Here is a 24942-nt window from a genome sequence, read left to right as displayed (position 1 = left end):
TCCAGGCACCCACGAGGATCGACCTGGGCCGGGCCCCTACACATTGACGATATGAACATTTACATTGACAGTGTGAACATTCACATTAGGGGTATTTTGGTAATTATGTCACCCATAGGACTTATTAAAATATAAAAAAATAATGTGAACTAAATGGAACATAAGTAGATGAAAAGGGTATTTTGGTCTTCTTATCTCAAATTGGACCTAATGGAATAGTCAAAAAGAATATGGGTTGAATGGAATAAAACTCTTAGAAAATGGATTTATCAAAAAAGCTCCCTTTTTTAAATTTTAAACAATTTTCTGAAAAGTGAATTTTGAAAACTGAAAACAAACAGAGTGATTATTTTTTTTGCACGCAAATTTTTTTTTTTTTTTTTAGTGTTTTCAATTTAAAAGTTGATATTTTAAAGTTTTGAAAATCAAAATAAATGTCAAATCATCATATTTCTTTATAGATAATTATAAATGATAAATAATTATTATTTAAAGAATAATTCTGACTATTAAAAATTTAATGAGACTTAAAAGTTTAAAAATTTTTAATTAAGACTTAATAGAATATAAATTTATAAATTAAAATTTGTGTGTAAATGTTTCTAGATTTTTTAAAGACTAGCTAGGATCCTTCCATGACCATATCATTTTATTTGACTTGGTGAATTCAATAAAATTTACTATATCAACATAACAATGTCAATTAATTCACTACTTTATATCCTCTTTTGTAGATACAACAAAAAGTTGCACGTCATGTAGGCATTACATTACAACTAGGGGTGCAATTCGGACGGGTTCCGGCGGATTGAGAAGTTGTCCAAGCCCAACTCAAGTTGTGCTGAGACCTGCCTAAGCCCGCCCAAGCCCGAATTGTAATCCGAAGTTGTCTGTCCAAGTCCGACCCGAGTTAAACTCGAATTGTAAATGAATTTTAGTTTTTTTTTTTTTTTTTTTGCAACTATATTATTAAATTATTAAAATTTGACTCTATTTACAATTTTTTTTAATAGAAAATCATTAATACCATCAAAACAAATAATTTATATAATATAAGAGAGATGCCACTATAGTAGTTCTTACAATTTATGAGTGAAAAAAAGTAAGATTTTATGTTATTTGTATATATAATATATATTCAATATGATTTAATAATATAAATTACTTTAATATCATGTAATGACTAATAATTTATATGTATATTTAATATTTTTATATATCTATATATGTATAATTCGAGTTTCGGGTTGTTCGGGTTGTATGACGTCTTTGCCCAAGCCCGTCTAAATTTAATTCGGACTTCTGAATTTTTGCCCGAGCCCGTACCGAATTTAAAAATATTTTATCCAAACCCTAAAAAAAATCAAGTTGGGCTCGAATTACTTAGGTTAAGCCCGCCCAAGTTACACCCCTAATTACAACCATCAAAACAGGAAGGGGAGGGACAAATTGGATTTTTCATAGATGTTATAACTTGTAAATATGAAAACTTCCATTTGCACACTTTCATTTTTTTTTCTTTCAATTCACATCATTTGTAACTATCAAATAAATAAATAAATAAATATTTAAATAACAAGTACCAAACTAGGTTTCATACCAATAATTTTTTATTTGGATCGTGCATAGGATTGAGATTTCAAAAATTAAAATTCCATTAGTCTAATGTAAAGAATTTGACCCACCATACTCAGTCTTGTTTACACTAGTGGTCCCTTGTATTTATAATTTTTTTTATTTATATTTCTAAACAAATGTAAACATATTACAAAATTTATTAAATTCTTGTAACAAAAATAAATAAATAAAAAAAATTCACTTGTTCAGTAAAACCGATCATCATCCCCCCCCCCCCCCCCCACCCTTTGGCTACAATCGCCACCAAACACCTGCAATCACCCGTCTAAATGGCTTTCAAAATAAGTTTTTAAATCAGGTGTACTAAACATTTAAACATTTTGGTTTCGTCAAACCAAAGATAAATATGAACACGTTAAATGTTTTTTGTAAACAGAAAGTAAAATGTAAAACTTCACCAAATGACAAATGTTCATGTTTATTATTGCAGACATTCAACTGTCGTGAAATCACTTCCATTGCACTCAACAATGTGTTTTAAGCTCAAATAATATTGCAACAATTTGAAGTACTCTTGCACCATTTAACAGAGAAATGTTAAGTCAGATCAACAATGTATATATATAATTGAACTAAGGGAGCACAAGTTCAATATACATGTGATTGGTCCATATTACATATACAAAATGAACAACGAATAGAGACAATGGCAAACCAAAATTGTGAGAGCCTCGATATGGACATAGTTCTCTCTCATATGAAATCTTGTTGAAGGGCAACAACCCAGCTACTGCTCGACTCTTCAATGGCAACGGGTGAGGATGGCACGGTGGATTATGAGTTTTGAAGAACTACATTTAGTTCTTGAGCACATTTTGCCAGCAAACCACCCCTCCTACATCATATCGGGACTGACAACTTAGAAAAGAGATTTGGGATAACAAAATCCACATTCTTGGCTACTTAAGGTAAGAAAGCAAATCAAGCCACTAAACAAAAAGCATGAACGGTTGGGATTGTAAAGCCTAATTAACACTAAGGGTGGTACGGTAATTTGGTGATGTAAACTCTAACATAGTCTACACACAGCCACTGCATTGTAACTTTTCTCTTCTTTCAGTATTGAGGAACTCGTGTGAACCATAGGCAGATGCAAATTTGCGTCATGTTTTCTTGTTTGTGATTGTTTCTTTTTTTTTTTTTGTTTCTTGGCTATATTCCTCAACAAGTATAAGGGGTAGAAAAGAGAGAATCATAAAACTGTTTTTTGGTGACTCGAATTGGTCAACTTAGTAAAACAGGTAGGGATTGGCATAGTACTCTGGCATAGCGACTAGCTTATTTGTGAGGAGACAAACAGTTACTAACATCTTGAAACTTTACGAGATACACTTTTAATACTCATCACATATCTCCAAGACTTTGAGAGAAAGCTCTATATGAAATGATATATTAGCAAACTCTCTATGTAGCATACATACAAAACTCACGACATAATACGAACACGATGATACTCCTAATCTTAAAACAGGGACGACATGAATTGATACACTAATGCAATTTTATGCGTCACATAAGACCAAAAAAAATGTAAAATTCAAGAAAAAGCAACCTAAAGGAGCCAGCAACATTGACTTAAAACCTTCGCAAAATCTATCATAATTTAACTGAACCTAATTTTCATTTGGTGATAAGACAACTAAAATACACAAACGAAAGTAAGATAGAGAGGGGTATGGGAGAGGAGAGAGACAATATAAAATTTATAAGTGAAGATTTTAGCAAATATAAACATTTAAGGAGACAGTTACAAGAATTTTGTTGAAAATAAAAAGAGAAGAAAGAAAAGAGGAGGTATGAAGATTTGATAAATGTTATTTATCACTGGATTTATTTCACCATTTTATGTCAACTCCTTTGTGTATTCATGTTATAAATTCCATGTGTAAGTAAAGAACCTACCATAATACACAAATAGTGGAACTTATAATGGTGCATGAAAAACCATAGGCGAAGAGTTCCGGCGAAAATTTTTCTGTGATATATAGCAGCACTCTAAAGATTCAGGGGACAGACTTAAAATTTAAAAGAATAAATTGAAAAATATATTTTTATTTAGAGCTAAAAAGAATTTTTTCAAAAATTTGAGGAATGTGCCCAATGTAGCTCCACCATTGCCTAAACATGTAAAATTCCAACTTCAAACACATGTTCCTCAGATTCAAGGGATAAAGCCATTGCGTTCAATTTAAAACCAAATTTAATGGAAGTCAACTACATCATGAGCTATGTTACATGGGCTCGGGACACATGCATCGGGTCCAGGTATGTGTCCAAACGTTAGACTGTTATAAACTTGAATCCTAGGATATTGGAAACTATATTCAAAATAGGATATGGGCTATGCTATTAGAATCGTACAATTCGCAATTCAAATTGTACGATTTGATTCAATTCAATGGGAAATTGATACGAACAGGTTGTGAGAATCGCAAATAGCTATGAATCATAGGTGAATCGGTGAATTAAATCGGTGAATCATGAATTGCTAAAATCGATATTTGACTTTCTTTTTTGCTTTTTTATTCTCGGAAAAGGATTCAAACATCCTTTTTAAGGTCATTAGGATTACTATATGCCATCTCTTGACTTTCTCCCTCCCTATTTACTCTCAAATACACAAATCTTAGTAGAAAAAAATGAACTTTCTCTCTCTACAATATTCTAGGCTTACTTATTTAATTTTATCTAAGTACTTGCATTTACAAAATGAATTTTTTAAAAACATTAAGTGAGATTTTAGAAAAAAAATTAAAGATTTTGGTTCTCTAACCTTGTAAAAAGTATGTTGTTTAGTTATTGTTACTTGGAAATTGAAAGGTTGTCTTTGCTTGCTTTCTTTATTAAGAATGGTTGATAAGAAATAGTATCTAAAAGGCAAAAATGTGAAGCGGTAAATATGGGAACCCGTGTTAACTTCTTATCTAGACCACATGATCATCATTTAAAACAATATTTTCATTGATTTAAGTCTAAACATTTCATATTTATTAGATATATTTAATATCTAAGTGTAGATATATTTTTCTATGTAATTTAAAAAATGTGACCGAATCTTTACGATTCACGATTCGATTCGCGATTCGGTACAATACCATTTTGATTCACGATTCGAATTCAGATTTGACAACTACGGATATGGGTATTGAGACTCATTATGGACACACATATATATGACATATTATATAATATTCTTAGATTCGATGTTGTAAATTATGTAGAAATGTATTTGAAATCAAATAAGATATAGAATTTTTATCTTTCATCTATGTTATAAATGTTTCTTTTCTAACAAATGTGAGTTTTTTATTCTTCAAACATTGTAAAAGTTGGAGGATCCAAGTATTTAAATTGAGTACGGGTGTCAGAAACATATTCCACAACTTTATCCTTGTCATATTCGGTGGACATGGGTACAACGGGGCAATAGAAGAGTCCATGTAACATAGATCATGATAAGGCTAATGTCACAAGGGAATTACTGACAACACCTTAACCAAATTTTCTCACACATCTGACTACACAAGAAATCAACAAACTAAGAATCAAGACAGCTTCTTTACCTTACAAGCACTGGAAGATATTTTTGGATCTTTTGGAGTTGGATAAAGCACTGATTGCAGCATTCGAGCCTGTGAATAAATTTTCAAATAGAAGTTAGTGTTCTATACAAGTAATTCTAATCCATTCAGAAGGGGGGAAATGCAAAAACTCAGGTTAAATGTTAAAAGTTCATACCTTTGCTCTGCATGAAGATCGACGCCAACAGCTGGAGATGCTGAAATAGTTGAGTGGACTACTGGGCCAAAGACCGCTACAAGCTTCAATAGCATCTCCAAGGAAATACTGGCATGCCTATACAATTGCAACGTTATTAAGATACGAGTCACAATCTAAGAAATACAAAGAAGGTGTAGAAATTTAATGTATAAAGAGAAATAGAGAATTGTATTATTGATTGATATTTGTTGTGTTTACAATGAGTCCTATATATAGAAGATTAGAGGAGGTAGGTATGTAGTAGGTAAGGAGTAGGTGAAGTGGAGGTGGTAGTGGTGTAGTGGGTTAGGTTTAGTGGAGTAGGTGAGGTGGTAGTGGTGTAGTGGGTTAGGTTTAGTGGAGTAGGTTTAAGTGGGTGAAGTAGGTGGAGAGTAGGTGAATTTTAACAGCCCCCCGCAAACTCAAGGGGGATAGGAACTAACCAACTTGAGTTTGGAGAGAGTAACAAAACAAGAAAATACATAAAAATAAAAGAGGATAGGAGACACTGTATGGTCGTGTCAGACCATTGGTGAAGACACTGGATGGTGGTGTCATAACGTTGTAGAGGACACTGTATGGGGGTGTCATAACGTTGTAGAGGACACTGTATGGTGGTGTCATAACGGTGTAGAGGACACTGGATGGCGGTGTCAGACCGATGTAGAAGACAGTTTATGGGGTCATGTTGGACCGTTGTAGCAGACAATGTTGTGACAGTTTACGGAGTCTTGCTGGACCCTTGTAGAAACTAACCGGAATCAATGTCGGGACAGTTTACAGAGTCTTGTCGGACCCTTGTAGAAACTAACCGGAATCTATGTCGGGACAGTTTACAGAGTCTTGTCGGACCCTTAAAAAGTCGCACCCTCAAAAGGTGTGCCCAATCTTTCAAAAGGCGTGCCATCAAAAGGCGTGCCCAATCCATAAAAAGACGTGCCATCAAAAGGCGCGCCAGACACGCGGCGATGCACGTGATCGACAGTGCGCGTGTCGGCCGCTTCGTCATGTGCTATATAAATGAAGGCGGAGGCTGAGAGAACATGTGGAAATCAAACCAGTCTGAAACCTCTGAAAAACTCTTCGTGGGCTGAGAGAGATACACTGGTAACACTCTGTAAACACTCTGTAACCAACCCATCTCTGAAACACTCAGCAACCATAACATGGCCTCTTCTTCCCGTCCAGCTACCCAGAACATGGCCTCCTCTTCCCGTGGTCTGCTTACGCTCTTTCCAGAACTGAACGAGTCCACAAGAGAAATAACTGGTGCGGTGGCCAGTGAACCCCAACCAAACACTTCTGGGTTTGCTCCTTTGAACTTTCCGATGCGGTCGGTGGAGCAAAAAATGGCGGTGCAAACTGATATTGAGGCCAATCAGTATACTCTGAAGTCATGTGTGGAAACCATGACGGCGGTCACAAACTTGTCGCACCGGCTGCAGAGCAGGACAAATGAAGTGCAACAGTTAAACTCCCAGTTGGCTCTGCTCCAACGCATGTATAAGGATGCGCGAGCAGAGATAAGTGTGCTAAAGGCAGAAAACAAGGAGCTGAAGCGGAAGGCCACCGTGATGTTCCGATTTGGAGGGCCGCCATATGCTGTAGTGGAGGAGCAGGGAGGAGGCAACTTGCTTGGTGGTCTAGGAAGCATGGAGGCTGGGCAGTCACGGGACAATCAAGAGAAAAGCAAGAAGAAGAGACCCGCAGCAGAGTAGAGAAGAAAAATCCCACTGTGGGTGCGGTTGTTTTGTTTTTTGTTTGTTTGTTTGTTTGTTTTTTTTTTTTTTTTTTTTTTTTTGATGTAAAATGGTGATCGGGGTGAGTCCCGATATGAATAAAGCAAGTGTGTTTGGCAAACTCGAATGGTAGGTGTGGTAATGCAGAAAAATCAACTGGAATGATTTTTTTTTTTTTTTTTTTTTTTTTTTGTGAAAATAATAATAATAATAATAATAATAATAATAATAATAATAATAATATTGGTATCATGGAGTGGGCGGTGGTACAAAAATATTGTGTAGAAAAAGAGGGAGATGGTGGAAAATTATTGTTTAGATAGAGAGAAGGCATGTGAGGTGTAAAGTGGAGGACAAAATAAAAGAAAAAAAGGTGGGAAATGTGATGATTTATGTCCCTTCGCACAAAAACAGTACCACTAAAAGATGTTGTGGCTGCAAAGTCTGAAAAACTCAATGCATCAGTGGTTGATGGCGGAGACAATTGGAGTGTGGGACAGAGACAGCTTCTGTGCTTGGGGAGAGTCATGCTGAAACACAGCAAGATTCTGTTTATGGATGAAGCAACGGCTTCTGTCGACTCCCAGACCGATGCTGTCATTCAGAAAATCATTCGCGAGGACTTTGTGTCGTGTACAATAATCAGCATAGCTCACAGAATACCCACAGTTATGGACTGTGACAAAGTGATGGTTATGGATGCTGGATGGGCAAGGGAATATGAAGCCCCATCTCAGTTGCTCGAGAGGCCTTCGTTATTAGCCCAGCAATACTCAGATTACTATGCATTTAGAGGCCATGAGGTGTACCATTCAAGGAGGGGAAGAAAAGAGGGTCTGAGAAGCTTGATCAGAAGCAGGTTGTCCATAGGAAGTCCATTGATGCATTTGGACAGAGGACTTCACAGTATAGAGGTGTCACAAGGCATAGATGGACCGGTAGATATGAAGCCCATCTATGGGACAACAGTTGTAAGAAAGTTGGAAGAGGCAGGAAAGTGAAGGTATGTGTACAAAATTCCAGCGGGCAGCGAAGGCAAGGTTGCCGGCCGGCTGCCCGCCGGTGAGAAAACAAAATACGGGCCTAAATCTTATGGCTCTGATACCATGTAGAAATTTAATGTATAAAGAGAAATAGAGAATTGTATTATTGATTGATATTTGTTGTGTTTACAATGAGTCCTATATATAGAAGATTAGAGGAGGTAGGTATGTAGTAGGTAAGGAGTAGGTGAAGTGGAGGTGGTAGTGGTGTAGTGGGTTAGGTTTAGTGGAGTAGGTGAGGTGGTAGTGGTGTAGTGGGTTAGGTTTAGTGGAGTAGGTTTAAGTGGGTGAAGTAGGTGGAGAGTAGGTGAATTTTAACAGAAGGTTTGTTGCAAATCCACAATTTATTAATGACTTTCTTCAAATGTTAGAAAGATTTTCATTATTATTATTAGCATTTGAAAGTCAAAAGGCAAAACTCATACAAGCTCAATCAAGTATCTTTACATGGTGAACTCATTTATCTATTTTTCCTCCTTTTATACAGGCATAAACAAGCTCCAAACTTGTAGTTCAGTTTTATCTTAAAGACTGAATGCCGAAACTGTGACCCTTTCATTGCTTCCTTTTGTGTGTATTGAGTTTTTTTATTTATTTATTTTTGTGTGTGTGTGTGTGTGTTAGTGCTTTCACCTTCAAGTGGCAGACCTAAAATAAGTTCTCTCCTAAATTTCTATAATTCAAATATAAAAATAAAAATAATTCCCAAAATGGAAAAAAAAAAAAAATTCTTTTAGGATGATTATTGGATCCACCACTAGGTTGACCCATTTTTCATTTAAAGAGTACTTTCTAATATATATATAAATCATATAAAGGTAAAATATATTAGAACGTTACTTGTAGGGTTGGACTAAGCCTGCTGGACTTGGCTGATAATCTGGACTTCAGAACCAGGAAAGCATTACCACAGATTAAGTCAGATTCACCAGTAATGTAAACAGGTCATAGGCCATAACCATTGTAGTCTTTTGCTAAAATAGTAACTCGTGAATCATATCAAATCATGAATCGTAAGATTCACTTTATTTGACATAATATAGAATTTTATATATGAATATATATATATAAATACATATATAGTTTATTTGAAATAAATATCAATATAATATAATTTATACATATATGTACATATAAACCACCGTGTAACAAACTAGTTATTTTTTCAAAAAAAATTTATTTTGCAAAAATGATGTCGTTTCATGCATTATGCAAGCAAACAGAACTAAATTGTAGTGAATCGCAATTGAAATGTACAGAGATGCCAAAACATCCCATGTCAGTGGTTTCCAACGCGACAACATAGGTTTGCTTCTTATTTAAAGTTTACCTTTCCATCTTGCTATCCAACAAACCCAAAAGCACAGGCAGCAGGCATGAGAACAGATCTAAGGTGAGAACCTCCATTTTCTCCATGAGAATACTGATCAGGTCTGCTTGTACCTACACCACGTACAATCTTCATAAAATTAAACAAGCAAGAAATTGGTTACCAATAGGAACCATCTGAAACGAACAAGCAACACGATTGAAATCCTCCAAGAAATACCCACAGAATGATCAGGCAACTTCCTCGTAGCATCTATAGCACCCTTGATATTATTCCGTTCCCAAAAATGGCGCACCACCTGCATTCATTAGAATTTTATATTATCTGCATCCTTATATAAAACAAGATGCTTGAATGCAATTCACATAAGAGAATAGCAATTCAACAAAACGGAAAATGAGAGGCAAAAGCTTGTCAATTATTACAAACATCCAGTAATTTTCCATGCAGGAAAATTGCTTAATAGATGAGATAATTTCAGCAAATCAGCAATAATGCCAAAATAGTAATAAATCAGATCCACGGACCTGTAATTTTGTCAAGCGAGACCGAAGGGTACTTAAGAATACATCATGATTCTGCATCAGATCTTTGGCAACATTACCATCATTTGCAGATGTCAACTCCCTTTCAGTTATTTGTGGATGTCCATTCTGTAAGTTTCCAAGAAGCATGATAAATATTCAAAAAACTACTTGACAAAATCTAAGAATATGTCCGCATTATATGAGAGAAAAAACCTGAAATAAAAAAATAAAAAAATAAAAAATCTGAAATACAAGGTTTTATTTTATATAGTCCAGAATGGAACACAATTCTCATTACAATTGGCCATTAACACTGGCCAATTTATCTGTCAGTACTTAGTGTTTTATCTTTACACAGTCAGTTCCAAGCACAGAAAAGGGAACGGGGTAGAGTTAGGTAGCTAACAATTAACGTATAACTTTGTCAATCCTTTTATAAACATGGATCCTAAGAATTTGGTGAAATGGCTTAATAGGATCCATGCCAATCCCAAGTAATTGGGAGAAAGGCTTAGTCCAATTGACTTGTAGCCTATGGTTTCATTATATCTACAGATATGTGAGTACGTGGAGGATTGATTAAATATTTTGCAATGGAGTTGATTGATTAGAGCTATGAATGGTAGATATGAAAGCTAGTGTTGGTTTGTCTTGGGTGAGGGAACTAGTGTGAGGTGGTGGTTATCTGTAACAGAGGGGGTTGCAAAGGGAATGGTGGTGCTTTCATGGTTGATGGAGGTTTGGGTCCAACAAAGGGATGAGAGAAAGAGAAATCATTCATGGTCAGCCATATGTGACATCTGAGGTGATGGTAGTTGGATATTAACAACGTCACAGAAGATGGTTGGACTTTACCATTTCTTCTTCAAATTTTGCACTCATAATTGGATTAAATTTAAAATGAAAGAAAAGGTATTTGTTAGAAAATGTATAAATATTTCATCAAAGGTTGATTTTGTTGATATCTTGTAATAATTATGGTTTAGTGACCAGTTCTTTATGGTGGTAATTGGCTGCAGCTAGACACAGTAGAGGTGAAGGTAGCTGGATTTGGACCATTAGGATCTGCATATAACAAAATAATGCAGTCTACTAATTCAAAATATCCTGTGTGAGTGAGAGGTCATATAAATTGAAACCAAATTACATATCAATTTATCTATGCATAATAGCCACAGGAGATAACTATTTTAGGGGGGAAAACCATACCAACATGGGGGAAATTTTAGCCGTATCAGGTCTTATTTGAGGGGTTGTATCAGGTGCTTGAACTTCATCACTATTTAATCTCTCTCTCCTTTCAAACCTCTCAACCAGAGAACGTGTCCTTCCTTGTACAACTGCCACTGCCAAAAGAAAATTTCTAAATGAATCAGATTCTATCAAACGCGTCTTTAAAAACTGTGTAGATAGCATTTGATAGCAGACCTCCATTCACAACTTTAACTGAATTTGTCACTTCAGTGCCATTGAGGGACTCATTACCTGCAAATAATTGAAAACAAATCAATATTTTGAGCAACAGATTATTATTATAATAACGTATATACGTAATCAAAAGCTCATAGGTTGTGTATCTATTGTTCATAGGATTTAACATGAGGAAGGAGAAATCAAATTTAAAATGTATGTACGGAACAATGTTTAAAATTCTATATCCTTTGACAAGGCTCGAATATAAATGGCATTGATCTGCCAAAAATTCAAAAATGGAAAATAGTAAGAGAATTCAAGAAATATTGGAATGACATGGAGTTTAAGAACATGCTGTTTCACTATATTAGTATTTCTTTTGAAGAATTTCAAACTGGAAAGGAAATGAAGTTTTCAAAAAACTTTTTGACAAACAATTTTCAGAAATTAATTTAGAAAGAAGTTTCATCAAGTAATCTCCCCTTTCTTTCTGAAAAAATTAAACAACTTCCAGAAATAGAACCAATATGCTGAAATTATAAGCAAAGTTTCGATCTCAAAATATAGGTTTATTAACACAATTGGTAAAGAATCCCTAGATTTCATTTTCCAGAGGAAAATCTCACAAAGCAATAAGGAGAATAAAATGAAATGAGCAAAAAGTTCAGCTGAAGGTGCTATCAGATAGGATGGCCTATTGTTTAACAAATATAGGACCACTAGCTTCCATTTCCATACACCACATTATCTCAGCTCACACACTTTTTTGGTTCAGATTTTAACTTCCGAATTAAATTATATGGTTTGGAAATTGAAAATCAACTTCCGAATGAAACTTTATGATTCAGCTATATCTTTGCTTCGTAAGTTGATTTCCAAACCATGTAATTTTGTCCGGACATCAAATTCCGAACGAAAAATGATGTGTGAACTGAGAGAAAGTTGTGGGTGGAAATTGGAGCTCCCATAATTAGAGAGGAAAAAAGAACGGTTACATGTATATAATAAAAGTAGACAATAGAAAGTGTGTACGATGACATGGAATTATGTAAAGAAATTACACTGCAGTAGGGGAACAAGAACATTACAGTTTTCTTGACTAGGTGGTGCCAGAGGTGATAATTTCTTTTCAAACTTCCATGCAACGCTGTCGATATTCAAATGCTTTTCCCCAGAGTCTTCTCTAGCATCATCTGCTACAAGCCTTTCATGGAAGGTTGGATCCGTTGCTTTGTCACCACTTGTTTTTCTAATAGATTCAGATTCAACAGGCACTGACAGTCTCTCCACGTCAAATTTGGCAGCCAACGATGGCCTCCGTACATGATGTGGCTTCAATGACGTACCAGTGCTGGGCCTAGCAGGGATAACAGCTTCCCTTCTAGAATTCGCAGTGTCTTTTCCATCATGACTGTCCCGAGGTACAACACTAGGTACTACAAAAGATTTACTACGTCTATGCCCAATAGTTTTCGCATGCACGCCAACTACAGGACCTTGCTTCTGGGTTGGTAGATTATCCATTCCCTTGGAATCAGATGGGTGTACAACCTTAGAAGAGGTATTGGACCCAACTCTTTTTGAAGCAACTGGATTTCCTCCTGCAGCTATACATGGAATAGCATGTTAGAGCAGCAAATGGAGAATATAGTTGGAAGCAATATCAGCACAGGAAACTGCAGAGAATTTATTGGGTATCAAATATGATCCCCGCTTGAGCAACAACCTAAAAATAACAGATTCAACCATGTTTTATGCCTAGGCAAGCACATCAGACGAATGTAGGCCAACTGCCAACCTACCTTTAAAATAACACAGGAATCAGTCCAGTCCCAACTTTCACAATAGCCCAGCATGAACCAAGATGCTTAAATTTGGCATGAACTGAATTTGGACTATTGGACCAATGGACCTTCATGTTGGGCAACAGGGCAAGTATTAGCTTTTAACCTACCATTAATTCAGAGTGGAGAGGGAGTTGTCAGTTTAGAACGGGTCAGCTTCCAATCCGATACTGGTTGATCAAGTTGACAGACAAAAAGATCAAGTATGTCTCTGAAGTCAGCAGAGATCAATACCCAAACATAAGGGACTGAGGCAGAAATAAATCATACGGGAAAAGCATATGGTGGAGGAATATTGCTTCGAGGAAGAAATTAAAACTAGATGCCAATAATTCCAAGGCCAGAAACACTTAATGTTAAAAATCCAATGAATGGAAAGATACAAAAAAATTATGTAGAGATTTTTTTTGTTTCTCTTTAAGTGTGGCCCCAAGGAATATAATATCATAATGAAGATATATCACTATCATAAAGATACAGTAACATCAATGGACATGTAAGATATTGATATTGGTTCAGAACAATTAGAGACATTAATGTAAATTTATAAACATCATGTGTAATATCGATATATCAAGGCCTTGAAAAACGCAGTATAATAGATACATCACAAATATAGCAGATATTTCATTCCAGAGGTGGGAGAGAGGTGTATGAGATAGGGTGGAGTGTTGAGGACACCAAACAAAAGATCCGGTCATTATGTTTCCAACCTCTCAATCAACACCATATTGCCAATAGATGAATTCAAATAAATGAAAATGAAATCTAAATATAAAGACATTTTTGGCTAAACCCAAATTAGCAACTTCCATGTAAAAATAAATACTTACTGTCCACGTATATATTTTTTATTTCTTTAGTCTCGTAATCTGGAGATGGGCAGCGGAAATTTGAAGCATTCCTTCTTTGACTCCCAACTTTTGCCAAAGAATTTTCTTGGAGATCACATTTCTGCTCAGAGCGGTTATTTTGCGTAGGTACAATACCAGTCCCGTATGGTTCAATAAGCTGACATGACAAGACATATGGACTTGAGAAAAAAAAAAAAAGGAAACTAAATTTAAGATGCAGAGGTAGAGGGGAAAATAATTAAATAAATAAAACTAAATAATGACCAAAAAAAATAAAATCAAATGAGTTAAAAAGAACTAGATGAAGGAAGCTACTGAAATATCAGCTGCCCAAACTGCAACAGAGTTTCGATAATATGAGCAACCCAAGAGCTTCCCATCATGGATACAGAGGTCACCCAGCGTTGACCATCCCATGTCCACAGTATCTTGACACATTACAGGCTCCCATGAATAAACCTGCAGTACATAGGGCATGGATGTGTAAAGGCTATTTCATTTACCAAAACCAATTCATAAAGTTTTAAAATGGAAGAGATCAGAACCTTTAAACTATCATCCAATCCACAAAACAGGGCTCTACCATCTGGGTGAAAGGCAATTGATCGTACTCCTGTAGCCTGGAAGACAAAAAAATGAAACAAGAAAATTGTGAGGAAAAAAAATTCCATCTCCAACCACTAGCAGTGAACTCAACAACTTGTCCCTGCAATTTCTAGTTCAAGAAAAGGAAAAATCAATGCTTTATAAGACTTTAGTAGGTAACTAAAAAAATATAAACTTTCACAGATATTCAATTATAAATTATCAATGAGTTTAGGGTCACACAAGCCCAATACCTCCTCCGGTCTGGTAGATCCAATCAGTTCCAAGGTTTCCAAATCCCAAAACTTCACTGTCCTGTCTGCTGAACCTGGAAAATAGCTCACCCATGACTATGACTTACCAGCGAAAGAAAGTGAAAATAAGAAGCCAATTTAGAGAACAAATGAGGCAGGAAATCGTATATTGAAGCACATTGACATAGTGCACACTCTTATCAAATTTGGAACCAATCAAAGCCAAAATAAAAGGTAGCCAATTTCCATAGAATTATTAGACAATATATAAAAAGCCGTAACACATGCAACCCAACAGTGATTGAATTAACTAGAAACCCAGCCCCCCTCCCCCCCCCCCCCGGGCAAGTGCAACCATTGGATTTTCACAGTCTCCTAATTTACAAGTGGCGAGGATGATATTCAAAATGTCAAAATGGAATTTCCAATCCTGGTAATAACAAAGCATCAAGTAAATGGACAAGAAATATAATATCAAATACAACCTGAAAAATGCACACTCTGACTCATGTATTAAAATTTGTTTTAAACTTTCATTCATTGAATTTTCAAATCAATAAGAAATACTTCCATCATATGGATTAAAATTCCTGACTGCACTGCCCTTGAATCATAAGGCATTGTGTTCTCATTTTTAAGTATCTGTGGAAATCAAATTCAACTATCCTTGTAGATTACATCAATTTAAGTTAAAATCACAGTGTTCACTTGCATTATTCACTGCCTCCTTACTAGAACTATAAATACGAAGACCTAGCACCCATCGTAACAAAGCCCCAAGTGAGGGGCAACACAAGTGGAGAAAAATGGCCATTGAGAAGCCCAAATAACAAAAAAGAAGTGAGACTTCTTGAGTGTGCCTTGTCTTGTGGATACAAATGTAATGTATTGGGTGTGTCTTAAGGGGAACTCCACTGTATTGGAGTCATGTACTTACCTGTTGCCAGAAGGAATTCAAGCGGATGGAAATCAATGGATCGAATATGTCCTTCATGGAACTTGAAATCATGCAAGAGCTTTCCAGCAGTTAGGTCCCATACCTATCCAACAAAATAGGGGATCATGATCAAAACAATTTTTTTTTATAAAAAAAATGATGAACTGCCAGCTGCAAGTCTAGTTTTACATTATTACCTTTACAACATTATCAAATCCACCAGATACTACCCAGCGACCATCAGGCGTGAATTTTATAGTACTAATGCCTCCAGTATGACCCTTGTATGTGTGAATGCATCCTTTCTTTCTGATATCCCAGATCTTTAGACTAGTATCCATAGAACCAGAGGCGAAAAATTCACCAAATGGATGGAATTCAACAGCAGTGCAATTCGATCTGTGTCCAGTAAGAGTGCGAACCACTACACTTAGGAATAATAATAACCAGATTAGGACAAGCCACCTAACACTATTAAAAAAAATTGTAATATCAAAAGGTGAAGAAATTTCACATATACTAGACCGATTCCCTAGTTCAACTATTTGTAAATCAGGTATGCAGATTACCCCAGCCAGAAGATGATGAATTTATTCAATATTAAATGTGATGTTTCAAAATTACTAACTTCAGTACTTCCAAAGTGGACAACTTAGCACTGTATTCAATTTAGAACTTCAAATGTTATTGACTTATGAAGCGCAAAGCAACTTACTCTTTGTTTCATCCAAATCCCATAACTTTATGACACCAGCAGAAGCACCAGCAAGCAATAAAGCCTCTGTCAAATCAAATGTTACAGATTCTACTGGGCTCGTGTGGCCACACAAGCTCTGCACAATCACACAAGAAAGATAAACCTATTTCATCATGTAAAAGTAAATTGTTGCTGCTTAAGGTGTAACATCCATAGTATCTTCATGTTAAAATCCACCCACTACACCACTACCACCTCACCTACTCCACTAAACCTTCACCCACTTAAACCTACTCCACTAAACCTAACCCACTACACCACTACCACCTCACCTACTCCACTAAACCTAACCCACTACACCACTACCACCTCCACTTCACCTACTCCTCACCTACTACACACTCACCCTCTCCTATATATAGGAATCATTGTAACCATAACATAAATATCAATCAATAATACAATTCTCTATTTCTCTTTATAGATTAAATTTTCTACATGGTATCAGAGCAAGGTTAAGCACTTAGTATTTTTCGCTTCACCGGCGGGCGGCAACCTCGCCTTGGCCGCCCGCCGGACCTCAACCTAATCTGCTAGAATTTTCTACACATACCTTGAAATTTCTTCGAGTCCACCACCACTGCCCCTCCTCTCACTGTTGTCCTCCCATACACCACCGTCTCGGTCGTCTTCATCTACAATGTTGCAGTGAAGGATCTCAAGCGTGGTTTTGTTGCATCCAACTCAAAGGATGATCCAGCCAAGGAAGCTGCAAATTTCACCTCCCAGGTTATTATTATGAATCACCCAGGTCAGATTGGTAATGGGTATGCTCCAGTTCTTGACTGCCACACCTCCCACATTGCTGTCAAGTTTGCTGAGATTGATCGTCGATCTGGCAAGGAGATTGAGAAGGAGCCCAAGTTCTTCCGTGAACATGCTCTCCTTCCTTTTACTCTTGGAGTGAGGCAGATGATTTGCTGTTGTAACAAGATGGATGCTACCACTCCTAAGTACTCAAAAGCAAGGTATGATGAAATTGTGCAGGAAGTCTCTTCCTATCTGAAGAAGGTTGGTTACAACCCTGACAAAATTCCTTTTGTCCCCATCTCTGGTTTTGAGGGTGACAACATGATTGAGAGGTCCACCAACCTCGATATGATTACACAGCCCAAGAGGCCATCAGACAAGCCTCCTCTTCTCCACATTCTTGATAACACCAACAGCAACAGTTTGACGCATTTATTAGAGAAAAGGTCCAAAGGCAGCTCCTGTCAAAGCTGATGCTCAGTAGGCTGTACCACCTATTGAAGTGCCAGCACTATCCTTGCACATGGGGGGCACCCACTCATTTCTTTATTGTTTTCTTTTACTCACCCATGTGACCCACGATGCAACCTATACTTTTTCTTTTCTTTACACTCTTGTTCCCCACTTTCTTTATTATATATATATATATATATATATCTCTTTTTATTATATTATATTAAAAATAAAAAAAAAATATATCTTCATCTCTCCTCCGTTTGATTTCCAACTCCATTATTTTTATTTTTATTTATTTTCTCCAAACCACTTTTCTTATTTCCTCCATCTTTCATTTTTTGATTTCAAATATATTTTTATTATTTTTTCTTTATTTTTCTTTCACATTCTTTTTAATCTTTTTTCCAATTCCCTTCATACCATATAGCTTTGCACACCAAATCATATTTTATTCATCTCAGGGATCAACCCCGATCACAATTTTACACAAAAAAAAAAAAAAAAAAAAAAAAACCAACAAACAAACAAACCACCACAACACACCCGCACCCACAGTGGGATTTTTCTTCTCTACTCTGCTGCAGGTCTCTTCTTCTTGCTTTTCTCTTGGGTGTCCCTTACCGGCGCTGCCTCCATACTACCCACTCCACCGAGCACGTTCACTCCACCCTGCTCCTCCACTACAGCATATGGTGGACCTCCAAATCGGAACATCACGGTAGCCTTCCGCTTCAGCTCCTTGTTTTCCGCCTTCAGCACACTTATCTCTGCTCGCGCATCCTTATACATGCGCTGGAGCAGAGCCAATTGGCCGTTTAAATGCTGCACCTCATTTGTCCTACTCTGCAGCCGGTGCGACAAGTTTGTGACTGCCGTCATCGTCTCCACACAGGACTTCAAAGTATACTGATTGGCTTCAATGTCAGTTTGCACTGCCATTTTTTGCTCAACAGACCGCATAGGAAAGTTCAACGGAGCAAACCCTGGGGCGCTTGGTTGAGGTTCACTGGCCCCCGCACCAGTTATCTCTCTTGTTGACTCGTTAAGGTCTGGAAAGAGAGTGAGCAGACTACGGGAAGACGAAGCCATTTTCTGGACAACAGAGTGTTACAGAGTGTCTCTCTCAGAAATCTCTCTCAGAAAACAGAGTGTTACAGAGTATCTCTCTCAGAAATCTCTCTCAGACAACAGAGTGTTACAGAGTATCTCTCTCAGAAAACAGAGTGTTACAGCGTATCTCTCTCAGAAATCTCTCTCAGAAAACGAAGAGTTTTTCAGAGTTTTTCTAGCAGGTTTTTGTCTCTGCTTCCAAGCCTCAGCCTCCGCTTCGGTTTATAAAGACCATGACAAAGAGGCCGACACGCGTTCTGTCGATCACGTGCATCGCCGCGTGTCTGGCGCACCTTTTGATGGCACGCCTTTTTATGGATTAGGCACGCCTTTTGATGGCACGCCTTTTGAAAACATGGGCACGCCTTTTGATGGCACGCCTTTTTATGGATTGGGCACGCCTTTTGATGGCACGCCTTTTGAAAGATTGGGCACACCTTTTGAGGGTGCGACTTTATAAGGGTCCGACAAGACTCTGTAAACTGTCCCGACATTGATTCCGGTTAGCTCCTTTATGGGTCCGACAAGACTCTGTAAACTGTCCCGACATTGATTCCGGTTAGTTTCTACAAGGGTCCAGCAAGACTCCGTAAACTGTCACCACAACTGTCACAACATTGTCTGCTACAACGGTCCGACATGACCCCATAAACTGTCTTCTACATCGGTCTGACACCGCCATCCAGTGTCCTCTACACCGTTATGACACCACCATACAGTGTCCTCTACATGGTTATGACACCCCCATGCAGTGTCCTCTACAACGTTATGACACCACCATACAGTGTCCTCTACATGGTTATGACACCCCCATACAGTGTCCTCTACAACGTTATGACACCACCATCCAGTGTCTTCACCAATGGTCTGACACGACCATACAGTGTCTCTTATCCTCTTTTATTTTTATGTATTTTCTTGTTTTGTTACTCTCTCCAAACTCAAGTTGGTTAGTTCCTATCCCCCTTGAGTTTGCGGGGGGCTGTTAAAATCCACCCACTACACCACTACCACCTCACCTACTCCACTAAACCTTCACCCACTTAAACCTACTCCACTAAACCTAACCCACTACACCACTACCACCTCACCTACTCCACTAAACCTAACCCACTACACCACTACCACCTCCACTTCACCTACTCCTCACCTACTACACACTCACCCTCTCCTATATATAGGAATCATTGTAACCATAACATAAATATCAATCAATAATACAATTCTCTATTTCTCTTTATAGATTAAATTTTCTACACTTCATATAGAGAAGCACGTGAAATACAATGAATTCATTAACAACACAGTGAAAAGGAGTACTTTCAGGTAATTTATCCGTACTGAGCCCAAATCTTAATGCTCATGAATTCAGTAAGAAATGAATATATAGTTATTGAAGTTGCATTAACTACACAAGGAATATATAGTTATTGAAGTTGTATTAACTACACATATTGCAAACATCCTCAACAAGAAATGTCTCTTTACATTCATGGTAACAAAACACTTGTATTCTTCTTGAATTTCCCAAACCTTTTATTCCTATATTTCGTTAAGCCAAGTCAGAATTTCTAAATCAAAATCTTGTTACTTCATCAAATTTATCTAAATAACTTGGCATATTTCATTTACCTCCAAAATTGCTCTTGCAATTTCCAAATTAATCCAAGAATAACAATGGATGACAATAGAGAACCCACTATTGTCGTTCTCTTGGCACACATCACTTTTATACTAGCTGATTATTTTGGACATTTTCACCGAATTATTCCCGATTATGAGTTATTTCAATACAAAATTTCCAAACACATCAATGTATATACAACACAATGTTGTTTGCTGCAGCTTATTTGAGCCGCTTATAACTTCTTTTTTATTTGAGTCCTTGTCAAACTGTTTGGTGTAATTTCTGCTTATAACTTATTAGGCAGAAATAACTTAAATAAGTTAAAAATAGTTGATTATCTAAAAGTTGGGAAAAAATGCCTTTGGCTTTTGTTTTCTGATTATCAACTTTTAATTTACAATAAGCTGCACCAAACAAGCCCAATACACATCAAGCACATCCACAAGAAGCTATAAAACCCAAACTAAGCATGCCGAACAACATTCCAACATTGAACTCACCATTAAAGATGTCGGTCTGCCAATCGACCAAATATTCACATTTTGGTCATCCCCACCAGTAGCAAAAAGCCGACACGTCTTCTTCCCAATATTAAGACAGTTCACACTCCCCGAATGAGCCAAAAACTCCTCTATTTCCAATTTGGTTAAGAAAACAAATATGTCAAATAGAAATGCAACACCACTCAACCAATCAGTTACGCTCGAAACTCCAATCACCATTTGGCTGCCAATAAAATGTCGGAAGAAAAAAATAAGAAATAAAACCCTAAACCTCAATTATTCTCAGTTATGCAAAACATACTGCAGAAGGTAATTTTACATGACTATGCTGCTCGGCAGAGCACAGAAGAGCGTGGCCGAGCAAGATGTGCAGTTAGGTGTCCGGACATATGTCCGGTCAGGTGTCTGATCACACATGGAGTTTGGAAGGACAAATCCCAAGCATAGGGTAAATCCACAAAGAGTGGGATAATGTCTATCACTTCCCGAAAAGACGCAGGACAAGGAAACAAACCCGTCTTGGGCGGAGCAACATGAGCACATGGTTGCACAAAACTATCAGGTAGTGTTTGGTTCATCAGAATAAAAATATATTGGAATAGAACGATCATTTCTTAGCATCCTTATGGATAACAATTCCCTTGAAACAATAATTCCATTTTCAATCCATTTTTCATAACTTATCAATGCATTTTCCGCAACTTTTTTTAGCTAACCAAGCACAAGAATAAATAATTTGATAGAATAATCATTTCATTCCAGCTCATTCCAATCAACCAAAACATAGCATCAACAATAAAGCAAAATAATATAAAAGGAATTGAGCTCCCTTAACCTAGATACACAACAATTAAAGCATATACTTGCCCTAATACTAAGAGTTCTACCTGCAGTTACTGAGTTAACTCAGTTCCTCAGAGATTTTTTTTGAGTTAGCTGAGCAGTTAATTTTCTTAGCTTTCTTCGTGATTTTCTTTCTTTGGTGTGGATTTCCTCAACTTACTTGGAAACCAAACAGAACAAGAACATACATAAAGGTTCAGAATTCAGATAATAAACGAATAACAGAGAGAAAACCCTAGAAGAAAACAGAGCTCATTGAAAGCCAACAGTTTCAAACAAAAAAAAAAAGAAATAAGGATACGCAATTTGTAACCGCGCTTCGCCATTTCCGACACACCAAACAACGATTTCAAAACCAGAAGACGCGATGAAACGTCGTCGTCTCGGTCGTCTTCTTCGTCGTCGAAGTCAATTGAATTGAGAATTTCAGGGCTCCAATTCGATTTCTGTATATGTCTGTGTGTGTATATATAGATTCTATATGTATAGGTGGGAAAATCCACAGAGAAAGATAGGAATTTGGAGTCAGAATAGGGAATTCAGAGAGAAAATTACAGAGAAAGTTGACAACTTCCTTTTTGACAGACGCGGCTGGTACTCTTTTAGCTTTGATGTTGTTTTTAGAGAGAGAGAGAGCACTGGAAGACGAAATCTGATTCACACTTGACCGTTCTAGGCAGCTACAATACAACTGTGGTTCGCTCACATTTTTTTCCATTCATATTATTTTATTTTATTTTGGGTATACAACTATTTAATACAAGTTATTCTTTATTTCGATTTATACCTTTGGTTTGTTAAATGATTTTTGAATAATTAATCTTTATTTAGTAATTGATATTCAAATAAATAATTTGTATTAAGTAACCACTCCGGTTCTTTTTTTCAATTGATTGGCGTACAAATGCTACAACTATTCTGATCATATCAATTATTTTTTTAATAATTAACGAATCGATGAGTTAAAAATAAATAAAGATTTTAGCTAGAATTAAAGAATTTATCATTTGGCCCTGACAGAAAAATTATTTATTTTTCTTTTGAATTAAAGAATTTATCATGCGGAGGTTAAACTTTTTCCATGATCTGATAATGCAATTTCGAGTTTTGCTCATGACTCTTTCTCTCTCATCCTTGCGGTTCTCTTTTTATCCTTGCTAGCGACTCTCTCTCTCAAACACAAGCAGTGGTAGATGGTGTTTAGAATTAAGGTTTAGATACTTTCTTTCTTACCATGGCTAGAGTTGGTGGTAGTAAGTGGTGGCTATAGTGGGATTTAGGGAAGGGGTTAAGATAGAGCTAATTATAAGAGGCATTGGAGATTTTACGAGAGTAAAGTTAACATGTTTAAATATTTAGTAGGTTCTGTGTGGGCGGGAGAACGAGGGAAGATAATAGTATTGGAGACGTGGAGAAGAGCTGACAATGGTAGAAGGATGAGCGAAGGGTTGGTCAATAAAGAAATTTGGTTTTACATTTAAAATTTTTTATTTATATGAAATATTTAGAGACAAAATTATAATAATAAATGAATGAGAAAAGAAAAAAAATTAGAAGCTTCATGCCCTTCTAAAATTATTCATATACCTTTGTAGATCAAATATTCTGAGCCACCAAGTGCCGTTTTGGGAAGAAGTCGAAAACGCAGCGTTTGGCAACAACAACAAAAACGTAGCACCATGCAAAAAGCCAAAACCCACCATTAGGGAAGATCCCAAAACGCAGCATCTTCATTTACCAAACTATCCTCTGAAAAAATTATTATTAATTAATTCAAAATAATGTTGACATGCCAAAGGGCAAAATTGTAAATCTAATTAAAAAGCAAGGATATTTTGGTCATTTTAAAATGATGTGACACTTTTACAAAATATTAAATCAAAAATCAAAAAAGTCAGCTTTTTACCAACTTCCCAAATCACTTCTAAAAAAGCCAAAAAGCTTGGTAAAAAGCCAAAAGCTAGCTTTTTATCAACTTTCCAAAACACTCCTAAATCTTTTTTTGATTAACTTAAATTATTGGGTAAATTAGTCCGATCATTTTAAAGTTTGAATAACTCATAATAAATTTCACAAATTTGATATAATTATGCTAACTTTTCATTAATAACGTTAAAATGATTAAAGCTAATATATAGTGTAAATAAATAAGAATAAATAAGTTATAATATATATTTCATTGTATAAGTGATAACAATTTCATTTTTCTATACCAATTAGTGAATTATTGATAATAAAAAAAAACTAAGTATAATTTGAATTAAAATTTTAATATAATTATGTTAACTTTTCATTAATAACGTTAAAATGATCAAAGCTAATATATATAGTGTAAATAAATAAGAATAAATAAGGTATAATATATATTTCAGCGTATAAGTGATAATAATTTCATTTTTCTATACCAATGAGTGAATTATTGATAATAATAATAATAATAAAAAACTAAGTAGAATTTGAATTAAAATTTTAAAAGCAATTATGTCAAATTTATAGGGCTCAATAGTTTTTTTTGTTTAAACTTAAAAAATATGTTAATCTAAATTATTTAATTTTAATTATTTATTTATTTTGTGAGTGAGATAGAGAGATATGTTTCAGAAACACCACCACCACTAACCAGCTCGTTGGTTCTGACTCACAAATTCTCAGAATCTTTTTATTTTATTTAACGTAAATTATTTATTTTTGAATATTCTTTTTGTGATGCGTTTCAGAAGCACCACCACCACCAACCAGCTCTAGTGGCCAGGGTTTGTCTCAATTTGTTTTTGTTTTGAAAAATGATAGTATATAAATTAAAATATATATTAGGCAACAAATAAGAGAAAGGTTAGAAATTTATAATTTCCATTTAGAATGATGTGATAAAAGAGTGAGTATTATATAGTTAAGCATATAACAAATTAAAAGTTTAACTCTTAATATGTCATTGTGAATCAAATTAAATTTTTTTTTTAGGCTTTGTTTGGG

General features: G+C 36.0%; 1 protein-coding gene across 10 annotated transcripts; it reads right to left on the bottom strand.

Annotated features, from left to right (window-relative positions):
- Positions 1-2040: 2040 nt before the first annotated feature.
- LOC114296265 (katanin p80 WD40 repeat-containing subunit B1 homolog KTN80.2) lies at positions 2041-22694 on the bottom strand. 10 transcript variants are annotated; one of them, XM_028240554.2, is made up of 18 exons: positions 22271-22675; positions 21124-21254; positions 16639-16756; positions 16121-16347; positions 15924-16026; positions 14987-15060; positions 14693-14767; positions 14463-14606; positions 14127-14304; positions 12538-13056; positions 11465-11521; positions 11246-11382; positions 10037-10162; positions 9733-9807; positions 9510-9622; positions 5377-5493; positions 5202-5270; positions 2041-2473 (listed from the first exon to the last, which is right to left on the bottom strand). In XM_028240554.2, the coding sequence occupies exons 1-18, from the start codon at positions 22293-22295 to the stop codon at positions 2413-2415; spliced, it is 2349 nt and encodes a 782-aa protein (XP_028096355.2). In that variant the 5' UTR covers positions 22296-22675; the 3' UTR covers positions 2041-2412. The 10 variants fall into 10 exon arrangements, with proteins under 10 accessions (XP_028096355.2, XP_028096354.2, XP_082744006.1 ...); XM_028240553.2 differs by having other exon boundaries at positions 16639-16783; positions 22271-22669; XM_082887880.1 differs by having other exon boundaries at positions 16121-16322; positions 22271-22669.
- Between the last annotated feature and the right edge of the window lie 2248 nt (positions 22695-24942).

The sequence above is a fragment of the Camellia sinensis genome, chromosome 9, assembly GCF_055761805.1.
Source record: "Camellia sinensis isolate YWXY chromosome 9, ASM5576180v1, whole genome shotgun sequence".
Classification (NCBI taxonomy): Eukaryota; Viridiplantae; Streptophyta; class Magnoliopsida; order Ericales; family Theaceae; genus Camellia; species Camellia sinensis.
This window is presented reverse-complemented; position numbering and strand designations above follow the sequence as displayed.